Source organism: Notamacropus eugenii, chromosome 1, assembly GCF_028372415.1.
Source record: "Notamacropus eugenii isolate mMacEug1 chromosome 1, mMacEug1.pri_v2, whole genome shotgun sequence".
Lineage (NCBI taxonomy): Eukaryota > Metazoa > Chordata > Mammalia > Diprotodontia > Macropodidae > Notamacropus > Notamacropus eugenii.
In genome coordinates this window covers 612,523,972-612,535,925 of record NC_092872.1, presented here as the reverse complement: position 1 = coordinate 612,535,925, position 11,954 = coordinate 612,523,972, and the positions used below count along the sequence as shown (strand labels likewise).

Genomic DNA, 11,954 nt, shown 5'->3' with positions numbered 1-11,954 from the left:
ATCACCCATCCCTTACTCTCTTAAGTCAGGATCTGGAGAGTGCAGCCCTCTATCTAGTCTGGAACCAACGCAGTGTTAGGACCTATCCCTGATCCACAAAGCTAGCTACTGTCATTAATTCCAGTGAGAGGGAAGAAGAAGAAAGGGAGAATGGTTCCTTCCTTCCCTGGACCCCTGAGACATGCTACCATCAGTGGAGATCCAAGTCAGAAAGAAGATGACCTAATAAGGACTTGTGAGAGACAGGAGAGGGAAAAAGTTGGAGGATTGAGGGATAGAGTGGGGCTTGGGCAGAGAAAAGAGTTCCAGGGGGAACTGGGACCATTCAGAGCCTATGGTTTATTAACATCCAGTTTTATAGCCTCCATGTCTGGTGGTAACTCCCTCTCCTTCCATATTGGCTTGGGCCTGGCCTACCTGGAAGATGGGAGAGATCAGAACCTCTATTCCTGACTCCCACCCCACCCCACTAATATATGTCCTGAGATTAGCTTCAGGGAGTGCAAGAGGGTGGCACTATGTGGCCAGGGGTACTTGGTAGGATTGTAACATCCATCTTCTCTTGGTGTCCCCCAGCCAGCAGCCAGCAGGCTAGAAGAGAGTGCCAGCAGGGAAAACCTATGGCTTAGGCCTTGGGAGACTAAGGACCCTTGGCAAGACTCAAGTCCCAAGCCCCACTTCTCCAAGTCTGGATGTGGGTGAGGTCAGGCCCCCTTGGGTGACAGACCAGGTAGTTTTCCTCAAGGTCTGTGACTCATCTTTACCCTGATTTGGGTAATTGTTCCCAGCATAAGCTCTCAGAGAACCTGGGAAGTGGGGGCAATGTGAGAGTCCCCTCCACAGCCTCACCCACCCCTATCCTGGCTTCCAATCTAGCTTTCCAAGGCCAGCACCAAAGCCCATGGCCTTTCAGTCAGCACCTCTTCGCCGAGAGTGGAGCAACACTGTGGGAATACACACAAAGGCCGCAAATACACACAGGAAAAAGTGATACACAAATGGACACACATACAAAGGCAAGCCGACCAATACCCAAAACATAGGCGTGCCCAGACGCAGACCTGAACCAACCCCCACACAGACAAGCACAAACACAAACAAACATACGGGCATTTGGGAGCTCCACCCACCTTCACCCCTTTCCCCAGAGTCCCTTACCTGGGCAGGCCAGCCAGGCCTCCCTCCACTGGAGCAGCCCCCAGACCGGGGGAGGGCAGCCCCGGACAGCCAGGCCAAGCTGCCACTAATCTGGGCAGGGAAGGGGGGGGCACCCACGTCAGAGCTGGGACTGCCGGGTGGAGGGCATCCGAGGACATCCCCTCCTACACATGCGGCTGTCTGGGCACCTAGCCCTACTTCCCCAGCCCCTCCATCCCACAGATAGCTGGGGCTGGCTGCCTCCCCTGTGGTGGGGAGTGTTGGGGGTTAATACCATCGGAGCCCCTAAGGATCTGGGTGGGGGTGGGGGTGGGGGAGAAGAAATGGGTCATGGGGAGGGAGGGGTTTGTCAGAAGATGAGTTTAATGCTGAAGAAAAGCTCTGTGGCAGACAACTCTCCTCTCTCACCCACTCACCCACCTCCCTAACATGATTTCGCTTCCTCTTCCTAATCATAACCCTCTCCCCACCTAAACAAAAACTCTAACCACCCTCAGATAGTAAGTCATTTAATAAATGTCTGTTGAATTGAGGGAGAGGGAGCTGCCTCCAGGATGCCCTTAATTCAGGGCTGCTTCACCTTATACTAACCAACCACTTTGAGTACCCGAACTCTCTATGAGTCGAGCAAAAGAGCCTCTGGACCAGGCTCCCCCCCCCCCAACCACACCCCTAGCAGTGGGCATCTCTGTGGCTGCACTTTGGGGCCCTGTCATTTGTGGTCAGCTGTTGGAAGCTCTGACCCTAGGGGTTGAGTAGGGGGAAGGGACTGAATTCTCATCTCCTCCCCTTTCCTTCCCCCTCCCCCCCACCCAGGGTGGGGCAGTGCCAGCCAGGACAACCTGGCCCTGGCCAGGGCCAAGACTGTGTTGAAACAAGAGGCTAATTACGTTGCTGAAACTGGCATCTAAAAATACAGCAACAGGGCCATGTGTGTGCTGTGCACATGGAGGGCAGAGACAGAGGGTGGGGGGAGTGGGGAGGAGGGAAACTGAGACTTAAGAAAAAGGGAAGTGGTGATTGAGAGGAAAGGAAAAGACTGACATAAGAAGCTGATAGGAGATGTCGGGGTAGGGGGGGAGGAAGGAGTGATGGAGACAGAGGAGAAGAAATACTGGAAAGGGAGAATGAGAGGTAGAAGGGGAGCAAGAGAGAGAACAGAAGAGACCAAAGTAGGGAGGAAGGTAAGGTGGACTTCCTTGTCAGAAGGGATGGATTGAGAAAAGAAGGTGAGTGGGTGGCTGCATGCTCTTGGGAGGTCTAAAATGGAGCCAGAGGCCCAGCTCTGGTCACTGGGATCCAGGCTGGGTCAGAGATGGACATGACAGAGGAAGGAGTGTAATGCAGAAGAGTGATTAGTTGTGTTTCTGCTTGGCCCCAGAGGGCACAATGAGAAGCAGTGGGGGGAAGTTTTAGAGAGACAGATCTAGGCTTGCTTTAAGGAAAAACTTCCTAACAATTAAGAACTCTCCAAGATCTAGAAGAATGTGCTGCCTTGGGAAGTAGCTGTTTCCTTTTTTGAGGTGTTTTCTGTCAAAGGTGAGATGACCACTTTTAGTGGTTATTGCAGAGATGTTCCTGTATGGGTTCTACTAGATGACCACTGAGTTTTCTTCCAGCTCCAAAAATCTGTAATTCTGTGAGATGGACTGAGTGATCATTAGGAGATAGGGGAGTGTGAAGTGTGGGTGTAGATAAGGCCCTGAGTCCTTTGGACAGTTTGAGTTCCCCCTTGTGTACTTGTCAGTCCCGAAAATCCTGCATGACCCTCTTCATTCCACCCCAGAGGTCAGACAGAACATGACAAGCGGTGGGACAAAAAGTCAAGGTTTGAATAGATAGAATAGATAGAATCTTAGACTCTGAGATCTTTGAGGAACCATCAAGTTATTTAATCCACACTCCCATAGTCCAGAAATCTCCTTTCCTAACAGATACTTCAAGAAGTGACAAAAAAATTGTTATCTTAACGTAGCAAACCCATCCCATTGGGATCCAGCTGGAGAGGGTACCACCTCTGGACAGAGGATTAAGGCTTAATCAATGGTCAGCCTAGAATTATAAACACAGAGAGAAGCCCCCTGTTCTAGGAGGAACAGCCAGACTGGAGTAGCCAATCCTCCAAATCAGTTCCAATTTGACGCACGATCAAAAGGATGCTCCATGGCTTGGAAATTTTGTTTGGTTTTTTCAGTAGTCTGACTCTTTGTGACCCCATTTGGGGTTTTCTTGGCAAAGATACTGGAATGGTTTGCTATTTGCTTCTCCAGCTCACCTTAAAGATGAGGAAACTGAGGCAATCAGGGTTAAGTGACTTGCCTAGGGTCATACAGCTAGTAAGTGTCTGAAGCCAGATTTGAGCTCAGGCTGAGGAATCTTCTGATTCCAGGCCCAGCACTCTATCCACTGAACCATCTAGCTGCCCAAGTTTCCAACACACCTGAGTACAAACAACAAATGTTCATTGAGTACCTACTATGTGCTCAGAAGTGTGCCAGCTATGCTGAAGAATATGAATGGGACCCTTCCCTCAGGGGGTTCACAATCTAGTTGAGGAAAGAATACATAAAAGAGTACATTTATTATATTGGATTCTTAGCTTTAGCGCCGGAGTTTAGTGGTACAATACAAATGATTACCATTAGACTTCAGGGGAAGGAGAGATCACCTGGGACTGGGGTAGCTAGGGAAGACTCCATGAAAAAGTAAATCTTGAACTGGACTTTGCAGAATTCAGGCACAGGGAGAAAGGAAGGAGGACTTTGGAGGAGAAAGCCTTAGTTAGGGCAAAATAGAGAAAATTGAACTTTTTTTTCAGGGAGCAAGAAGTAATGAAAGAATGAATGAATGAAGCATTTAAGTACTTATTATGTGTCAAGCACTGTGTAGGAGATACAGATATTTTAAAAAGAGACAGTCCTTGCCCTCTAGATTACATTCTAATAGGGGAAGATATGATATCCAGAGTAGTGGTGAACAGGGAAGGGAGGGAGGAATAGGGTAGGGATATGTCCATGGCAGTAAGTATATGGTAAGATGATCTGAGTAGATGGCTGGATGAGATGTGAAAGTCAAGAATGGGCTGGGGTCTAAAGCCAGCCAGTAGGTATACTGGGCAGAAGGGCTAGCTTCTATATACCCAGTCACCAATCCACTGGGTTGGGTCCTAGGTTTGGGACTTTAAAGAATGGAACTCCCTATGAGCCCGGTGTTAGGTCTCAGATCCAGTGTGGAGAAGCAGGTTATCAAAGGCAGGCAGAAGGTGGCATGTCCTGAGAGGATAACTGAATGCCATGGGAAGCAAGCATGGTAAAGAGGAAGGCTGGAGGGTTTCTATAGAGGGGTAGGGGAGGGATAAATTAGAGAGGGAGGTTCAGGCCAGGTCTTAAATGACAAGAACAAGGTTTCCCTACCTTCTTCTTGCAGAGAGGTTCAGAGATCTGAGTGACATCAGTCTTATAAATGGTGGCCACTCAATTTCCAGGTTGCTCTCACTTTCTCAGAAGTCTTCCAAACCGCAGTGATGCCCCCTTCTGTCTTTCCAGAGCAATGTCAGGCCCATCCAAATCTGTCTTGTAGCCATGTTTCCATAGCCTCATCTCTTCACCTAAGACTGGGAGCTCCTGGTCAGGAAGAACCGTCTTATGTTTATTCTGGATGTCCCCAAAGTATAGTCAAATGCAGGACTAGACATACAGTTGGGATTCCAATTATTGATGAGCTATTGATGATTGCCTTGGTCCCATACCTAGACATAATCTGAATGCTTAACCACGTAAGAGTCTTAAGAGCTGAGGGACCTCAGAGGTGTAGTTCAACTCTTGAGGAGGAATCTCTATATACTTGTCAAATGGTTATCCAATCACCCGTTGAACACCTCCTGTGAGGGAAAACTGTTAAGCCAGACCAGTCCACTTTTAGACAGCTCTATTTAGTTAAGTTCTTCCTTAAATTGGGCCAAAATATGCCATTCTGTAACATCTACCCATTGGTGCCAGTTCACTCTTTGAGGCAAAGCAGAAAAAAAAAAATCATGTACTTCCGCCCATGAAAGGAAGGGGTGGTTCCAAGGCATTAATTACTGAGAGCAAGGGAGCAGGCAGTAGTTTTGCCTGGAGTCACTACTCTCCCTAGGCCAAGACTTCAGAACTTCGTATTCCCTAGGAAGGTCAAAGGAGGGCAGCCAGGGAGGCCTTTCCAACTCCAAAATGACAGGGCCAGAAGCACCCTAAACCCTGAGCTCAGTGATCACTCCTAAACTTGTCAGAATTAAGCACACCCCAAGCCTGGTCCAGCTCTCTAATCACAAGACACAGTTAATCTTTGAACTGAGCATTAAGCTGGACTCTTCAGCTACACTCTCCCTTCTACTCCCTCCTCCCTTCCTTAACTGGCTTCCTTTTCCTAGTTTGGGATCCTTGGACACAACACTCCACATTCAGGTCCTATTTGTGCCTAGGGCTATAAAGCTGGGTGGGGAAGTACTATGCCTAGGGTCATTAGGGGCTGAAGGTAAGCAGGCAGGAGACTAGAAAAGGGACTGAAGAACAATGCCCAAAATTGGTCCAGCACAGGACAGCAGATCAGGCTACCGGTGGTAGAAAGCAGCCTAGTACTGGGGTTATCAATCAAGATTGGATTAGTGGAGAAGCCCTCCCCAATTTAAGAAGAGAGAATGGAGCAGAGGCAGGCCAAGGCCACGCTGGCCATGCCCACGCTAATGCTGAGCACAGTGGGGATCACTGTTTACAAAAGAGGCTTCCTCCTTTCAGAAAGCATCCATCCGGTGCTAGCTGGACACCAGTAAAAAGAGCCAAACCTCACCTCCACCCCCACCCTGGCATCTTCACTGCCCTGAAATCTCCCCATCAGGCATCAGTTGTTGGGGAGTGGCCACATGTCAGCCTGGGCCCTGGAAAACTGGTTGCTGCGGCTGCCACCCTGTGGCCTCTCTGTGGAGGTGCAAGGCTCTTGGGGTCGGGCTAAATCTTCATTTTCTGAGGTAGGGACAAGATTTCTGCATTGAGCATAAGGCCATTCTGGGCCTTGGATATTTTCTACTCCCTTGGAAAAAGGAGGCTCCATACGCCTGAGGTTCCTCTTTGTTTTAAGATGAAAACACTATTTTGTTAAAGTGTAAAGGAAGACCCAGGAGGGAGATAGGGAAGATCTTTGAAATAAACATTTTTAAAATAACTTGTTGGGGGAAATGAAGAGAAATCAACCTGGAGGCTTTGGGGAGAAAAAAAGATAAAAACAGAAGAGAAAATTCTGTGTATTTATTTATCAAAACCATTACAAACTTGGTCATACACCAACCAACAAAAACACAGACATATATAAACATATACACACGCATACGTAGGACCTCCAGTAGAGGCCTGTCAAGTAACATGGGGAAAGGGATGGAATGATCAAAGCTGGGCCTGGGATGGAAGATAAAAGAGTTGGGGAAGGGGAGTCAAGGCTCCCCTACCTCCTAACCATTAAGGGTTAGGGGTGAAAGATGATGCCAGAAAAAAATATGGGCAATAAATAACCCTCAGGTCGAAGCATGACGGAGGGATTGCTTTGGCATATCAAAAACACAGAAATTGTGCAATGCCAACTGGTAATGCCAACCTTTGGTAACTTGGTCAAGGACACATGACCCCACCCCCATCCTCAAGCCAGGAGGAGGTGCTGGTCAGGGCTGAGTCCAGGGTTTTTCAAGCAAGCTGTCCAAGCTGGCAGGTTAGTGGACTAGGACCTTCTCGAGTCCACCATAGGCACTTTGATGGGCAGAGGATATTAGTGAGGGAAAGGGCAACAGGGCAAGGAGAGATCATATGGAAACAGATGAAAACCATCACAAAAAAGGGGCATTTCTGCCTTTTCCAGTGTCCACAGACCCAACATCCTCTCCTCCAACCTCCCCTCCACATGGGAGGGAAGGGGGGGGGTGGTCAGAGGAGAAGGGGCAAGGTCGCTGGAGGTAGAGCGGAATAGGAACTGGCTGGCACTAGCTGTCCAGGTCTGACGGAGCTGCCTTCTTCCGAGTTCGAGACTTCAGGGAGCGTGAGGTGCCCTATGTGGAGAGGAGAAATGGGTGAGAAATGTGTACTCATCAAAGGCCCATGTCCTCAGTCAGCTCAGTGGGTCTTCACTGGTGGTCTCCCCTCACCTCTCTCACCAGGGGCTTCCTCTTGCCAATCCGTAGACTCTGGCTCCGTACCAAGGGCTTCTTCTCCCTTGGGCGGGGAAGGGTGTGGGCCTTTGTCTGGGAATCAGACCAGCACTCATCTTCAGTGTCACTGTCCTGGAGGCCCCCGGGACGGTACCCTGGAAGGAGAGAGAGAAGGAACGTTGAGGGACCCCCAAGTGGCTGTTTTTTTTCTCTTTTTTCAAGATTTCCCCAACTGAGTGAGGATGCAAGGGACTGATTCTGAGATAAGAGGCATCTCCCTAGGGAAAGGTCTCTTTATCATTCCTTGAAGTCCCAGCAAGACCTGTTCTCCAGACATGTCAACAAAGCAGGCTAACAATAATATAAACAGCTGACTTTCCTATGGTACTTCAAGGTTTACAAAGCATTTTACATCTGTGACCTTACCCAAGCCTCAGAATAATCCCAAGAGAACAACTATAACACAGTATTACTCAACATTTTACAGATAAGGAAATGGAGGGTTGGAGAGATTAAGTGACTTGCCTATGGTCACACATCTATTAAATGCTAAGAGCAGGATCTGAGTCTAGGTCTTCCTGACTCTACTCTAATCCTAGCCACTCATGAGTAATTTTGGCGACTCTATCCATTTAGAAGTCCCTTGTTATCCAGCCATCCCCTCCCTGCTGCCCCTGTCCCCTCATACTGATAGGTGGTCTCCGGTGCAAATCCTGGTCCTCCAGGTAGAGGGGATCCTGATAGGATGGCGCAGGATTGTCAGGGATGGCACGCAGGTCCTGCATGGAGAAACTCCGAAGCCTACCAGCAAGGGCACCCTGACTCTGCAGGGAAGGGAGAAAATGGTCACTGGCACACTGAAGGGGAACATGTTCCTGGCTATGGGGAGAGCCTAGAGAGCCAACGTGAGCCCAGGAGAATCATGGGAAGAGTCAGGAATAGGTCCAGAACTAGTGAGGAGAGATACCTAGCCTGACAGGCATTACATTTACTGGGAATGAGAGCACAGCCTGGGGTATCTGGGGGTATTCAGCTACAAGCTGCCTTGGAGATCTTAGATGTAAATTTACTCGCCCAAGTTCATGCAGCTAGTTACTGAAAGAAAATGGATGAGAACCAGGATCTTCTGGGCCCTAAGAGTATTATACCACAATTATTCTACTTCTAGATTTAGAACTAGAAAGGACCTCAGAGATCATCTAGTCCAAAATCCTCTGGTTACACGTGAGGAAACTGAGACCCAGTGACTTAATGAACGAGTGAGGTAAGGACTGGAACTCAAGTTTTCGACAGTATTCCAGGTCAAACAAGTATCTTCCTCAGAATCCTTTCCTTGCACGTCAGGAAGGTGGGGCACCACCCAGCCCTTGGACCAAGTGCCCAGCATATGAAGGGTGAGCGGCCAGGCTGTCACCTTGGCAGCTGCCTGCACTGCAGCTGTGGCAGCAATGTTGAGACCTCGCTTTCCAAAGCTCAGCACAGTCTCATAGCTCCGCTCCTTCGCCTGCACAATGTATGAGTCGATCTCCTAGGGACAAAGGAAAGTTAAGGGTGAGGAAAGGTGAAGTGTCCAAGAAGTCAATCATCCCATGTTCCAGACACCCATGATACTGAGGCAAAAACAGATCAGGTTCTCTCTTCAGGGAGCAATTTACATTTTTTAGAAAAAAGAAGAAAAAACCTCTTCAGGTCTGTATCTTTACACCAATATACCTGGTATAAGACCCTGGGAGAGAGGGAAACTGGCCTAGCCCCAGACACACTGCACCTCCCTCCTCAGGGTCTGTCTGCTGCCTCAGGACTGTCTAGTCTATGGAGCAAGATACAGGACACAGCCTGCCCTCAAGGAGCATCTATTCTGTGCTCCCTAGGAAAGGTCCTATACGCTATTCCCCTCCCAGCTGCAGCCATGTATAATATTTTAATGTTTTCCACTGGATCCCATTAGATATCATCCTATACTCATTGTAACCTTACAGCAATCTTTCGAGGCAGGGAGGACAGGATAGGGACTCCCATTTTACAGATGAGTAAACAGAGACACAGACATGGATAGTGCCTTGTCCAAGGTCAAACATCAAATCAGTGGCAGAGTCAAGGGTAGGACTCTCTCTCATGGCTCCTAAATCTCAGTTCAGTGCTTTCCTACATCATTCAGTCTCTCTCCTGCCTACCTTCTCCCGGTAGGAAAGGGCTGGATGGATAAACTTCCTATAAAGCAGGCTGGCACCCTTAGTATAAGGAGAGAGGAGCCACACCACAAATGCCATCTTGATCTCATAATAGAAAGGGAACCTGTAAGAGAATGTCAAAGTCAGGAAGGATTCAGGAGGGGGAGGAAGCCAGCCCTGACTAGCCCCAGTCCCTAGCCACCTACTATCCCCATACCAGGAAACGAAGATGTCGGTGAAGGTCTCTACTGTCATAAAGAAGGCGAAGACAATCCAGTACATCATCCATCGGACCTAATTGGGATGGAGGCGGGGATCACCAGGGTCAGGCCTAGGTTGCCCAGCCTCTCCCTAATCCCTCCCCACTCGCCCCAGTCTGGTGGAGACATTCCACTGAGAAGCTGGTCCACCTGCATTCCCTCCACAGAGACTCATCCTCACTAGAATCTAGGGCTGTTTCCTCCACTCCCATTCCACAGACACCATCCTTACCATCTTTCATCTAGAGGGCCTGTCAGTTGTCTATAGAGTCAACATCATTGCCATCCCCTACTACCCACTTGTGATTACAGTTAACATTCATGATTAAAAGGTGCTACAAATTATCCCATGTCACGGGGAGTATCAGAATTATTTTCTTCATGTTATAGATTAGGAAAGTGACGTTAGGCTCGATGAAGCAATGTAAGTAAGAAATGGAGTCAGACTTGGGAGTTCTGACTCCCAAATTCCCACAATGGTAGTCTGCCTCTCTCCTGTCTCCTGCTTCAATCCACTCCCATAAATATGCCAAGCTACCCCCTACCAGACTGCTGTTCCAGACTAGCTATGCCATCTGCCTCCCGTCCTGTCCCCCTCACAAAGAGGTCTACACTCACGTATTCCCGGATATTCTTGGTCTTCACAGCTTTATAGGAGGCGTAGGCAGGGTACAGCATTCCAAATACCAGCCTGGATGAGGGAGAGGAGGAAATCCAAGGGAAAGGCTCAGATGAGGTCCTATATTCTACAGAAGAGGCAGCTGAGGATCTGAGAAGGGCCCACGGTGGAAAAGCGGAGGTTTGCAACGTGGGGACTCCAAATCTATGCTTTTGCCACTATTATGGTCTCTAAGCTTAGACCCTTTGCTCTCGGTCCCCACCTCCACATACTGGCAGTGCCTTTGTTTGTGACTTACATCCAGTGTTTCTGATTCCTGAGTCAGTGCCCTAAAGGCCCTCTCTCTGTCCCACTGCTGGCAAACATCCCCAAGCCTGCCCAGGCCTGCAGTGGCCTCCCACGGGGTGAGGGCACAAGGCAATCTGCCATGCTCAGAGGGTGGAGAGAACGACCCGGGGTGGGGAGCAAAACTGGCAAAGACCTGGGAAGAACACGGGGCACTTGTTCCCAACCTCCCGTGACACCCATGGGGACCCAGTGTGGCCCAGACCTCCACAGGCACGAACAGAGAACCTCCGCTTTCCTGGAGGGTGACTCTTGGGAGAGTGTGCGTGTGTCTCCGTGTGTATGTCCGTGTGTGCGCCTGTGTCTCCGTGTGTGTGCATGTGTGTGTGTCCGTGTGTGCGCGCCTGAGTGTGTCCGTGTGTCTGTGCATCCCAGAGACCTGGGGATGAGTCACGTGCTTACTCAGGCAGGAAGCAGGCACCTAGATTCTCGGCCCAAAACGACCCCTCCTCCCCACTAACCACCACGGGCTAAGGTGCCCCCCACTTCCCATGCCCCTCGCCTACACAAGATCTGCTCCCTCTGGGGGGGGTCGGGCCCGGCTCCACAGCTTCCGTGGGGGAGGGGGGCCGCTCCCGGAGGCCATGGGGCAGGTGTCCAGGGGCGGCTGTCCGAGGGTCCGGGCTGCCCACTCCCCACTCCGGCCCCAGTACTCACACCACCAGTCGGGAGATCACCCAGGACACCATCCTGTCGGTGGGGGGCGGGAAGGCAGCGGTGCCCGGGGGAGGTCGAGGCAGGAAGGGAGGCTTCCAGGGGGTGGAGAGCCGCTGCCCCCCGCCGACCCAGGAGTGGGGGGCCCGGCAGAGGCGGGGTGCTCGGGCCCGGGTGCTCGCCTCCGGTCCGCCGCCCGGCCCGGCCGCCGATGCCGCCTTCGCCCGGTCGGGCCCCGAGGCCGAGTTTCCAACCGACTTGAAAGTTGCACTGACCTAACTTCGGTCCAATCCCCGAGGCCCAGGCCGGCGCAGGCGCAGTGCGCTCCCGCACCCGGAAGGCCGAGGCTGCGCGGAGGCAAGGGGGCGAGGCCTTAAAGGGGCCGTGACCTGGCCGGGCGGCGGGAGGGGGCGGCCCTCGGGAGGGGGCTCGGGGCAGGCGTGGACCACCGAGCTAGAGGTGGGAAGGGCGGGAAAAGCCGGCCTGCCTCGTTTTCCCAATGAGGAAACTGGGCCCCGGGACAGTTGGAGTAGCAGGATTCGAACCCGTGCCCTCCAAACACCCCACTACTCCGCTGCCTC

General features: G+C 50.9%; 1 protein-coding gene across 5 annotated transcripts; it reads right to left on the bottom strand.

The window, feature by feature from the left end:
* Window positions 1-6,422: 6,422 nt before the first annotated feature.
* On the bottom strand, window positions 6,423-11,751 carry REEP4 (receptor accessory protein 4). Of its 5 annotated transcripts, none has more exons than XM_072634924.1 (8): window positions 11,377-11,751; window positions 10,374-10,446; window positions 9,713-9,789; window positions 9,499-9,619; window positions 8,739-8,852; window positions 8,013-8,148; window positions 7,322-7,479; window positions 6,423-7,225 (listed from the first exon to the last, which is right to left on the bottom strand). In XM_072634924.1, the coding sequence occupies exons 1-8, from the start codon at window positions 11,406-11,408 to the stop codon at window positions 7,160-7,162; spliced, it is 777 nt and encodes a 258-aa protein (XP_072491025.1). In that variant the 5' UTR covers window positions 11,409-11,751; the 3' UTR covers window positions 6,423-7,159. The 5 variants fall into 5 exon arrangements, with proteins under 5 accessions (XP_072491025.1, XP_072491027.1, XP_072491024.1 ...); XM_072634926.1 differs by having other exon boundaries at window positions 7,331-7,479; XM_072634923.1 differs by having other exon boundaries at window positions 7,331-7,479; window positions 11,226-11,624.
* Window positions 11,752-11,954: the final 203 nt, after the last annotated feature.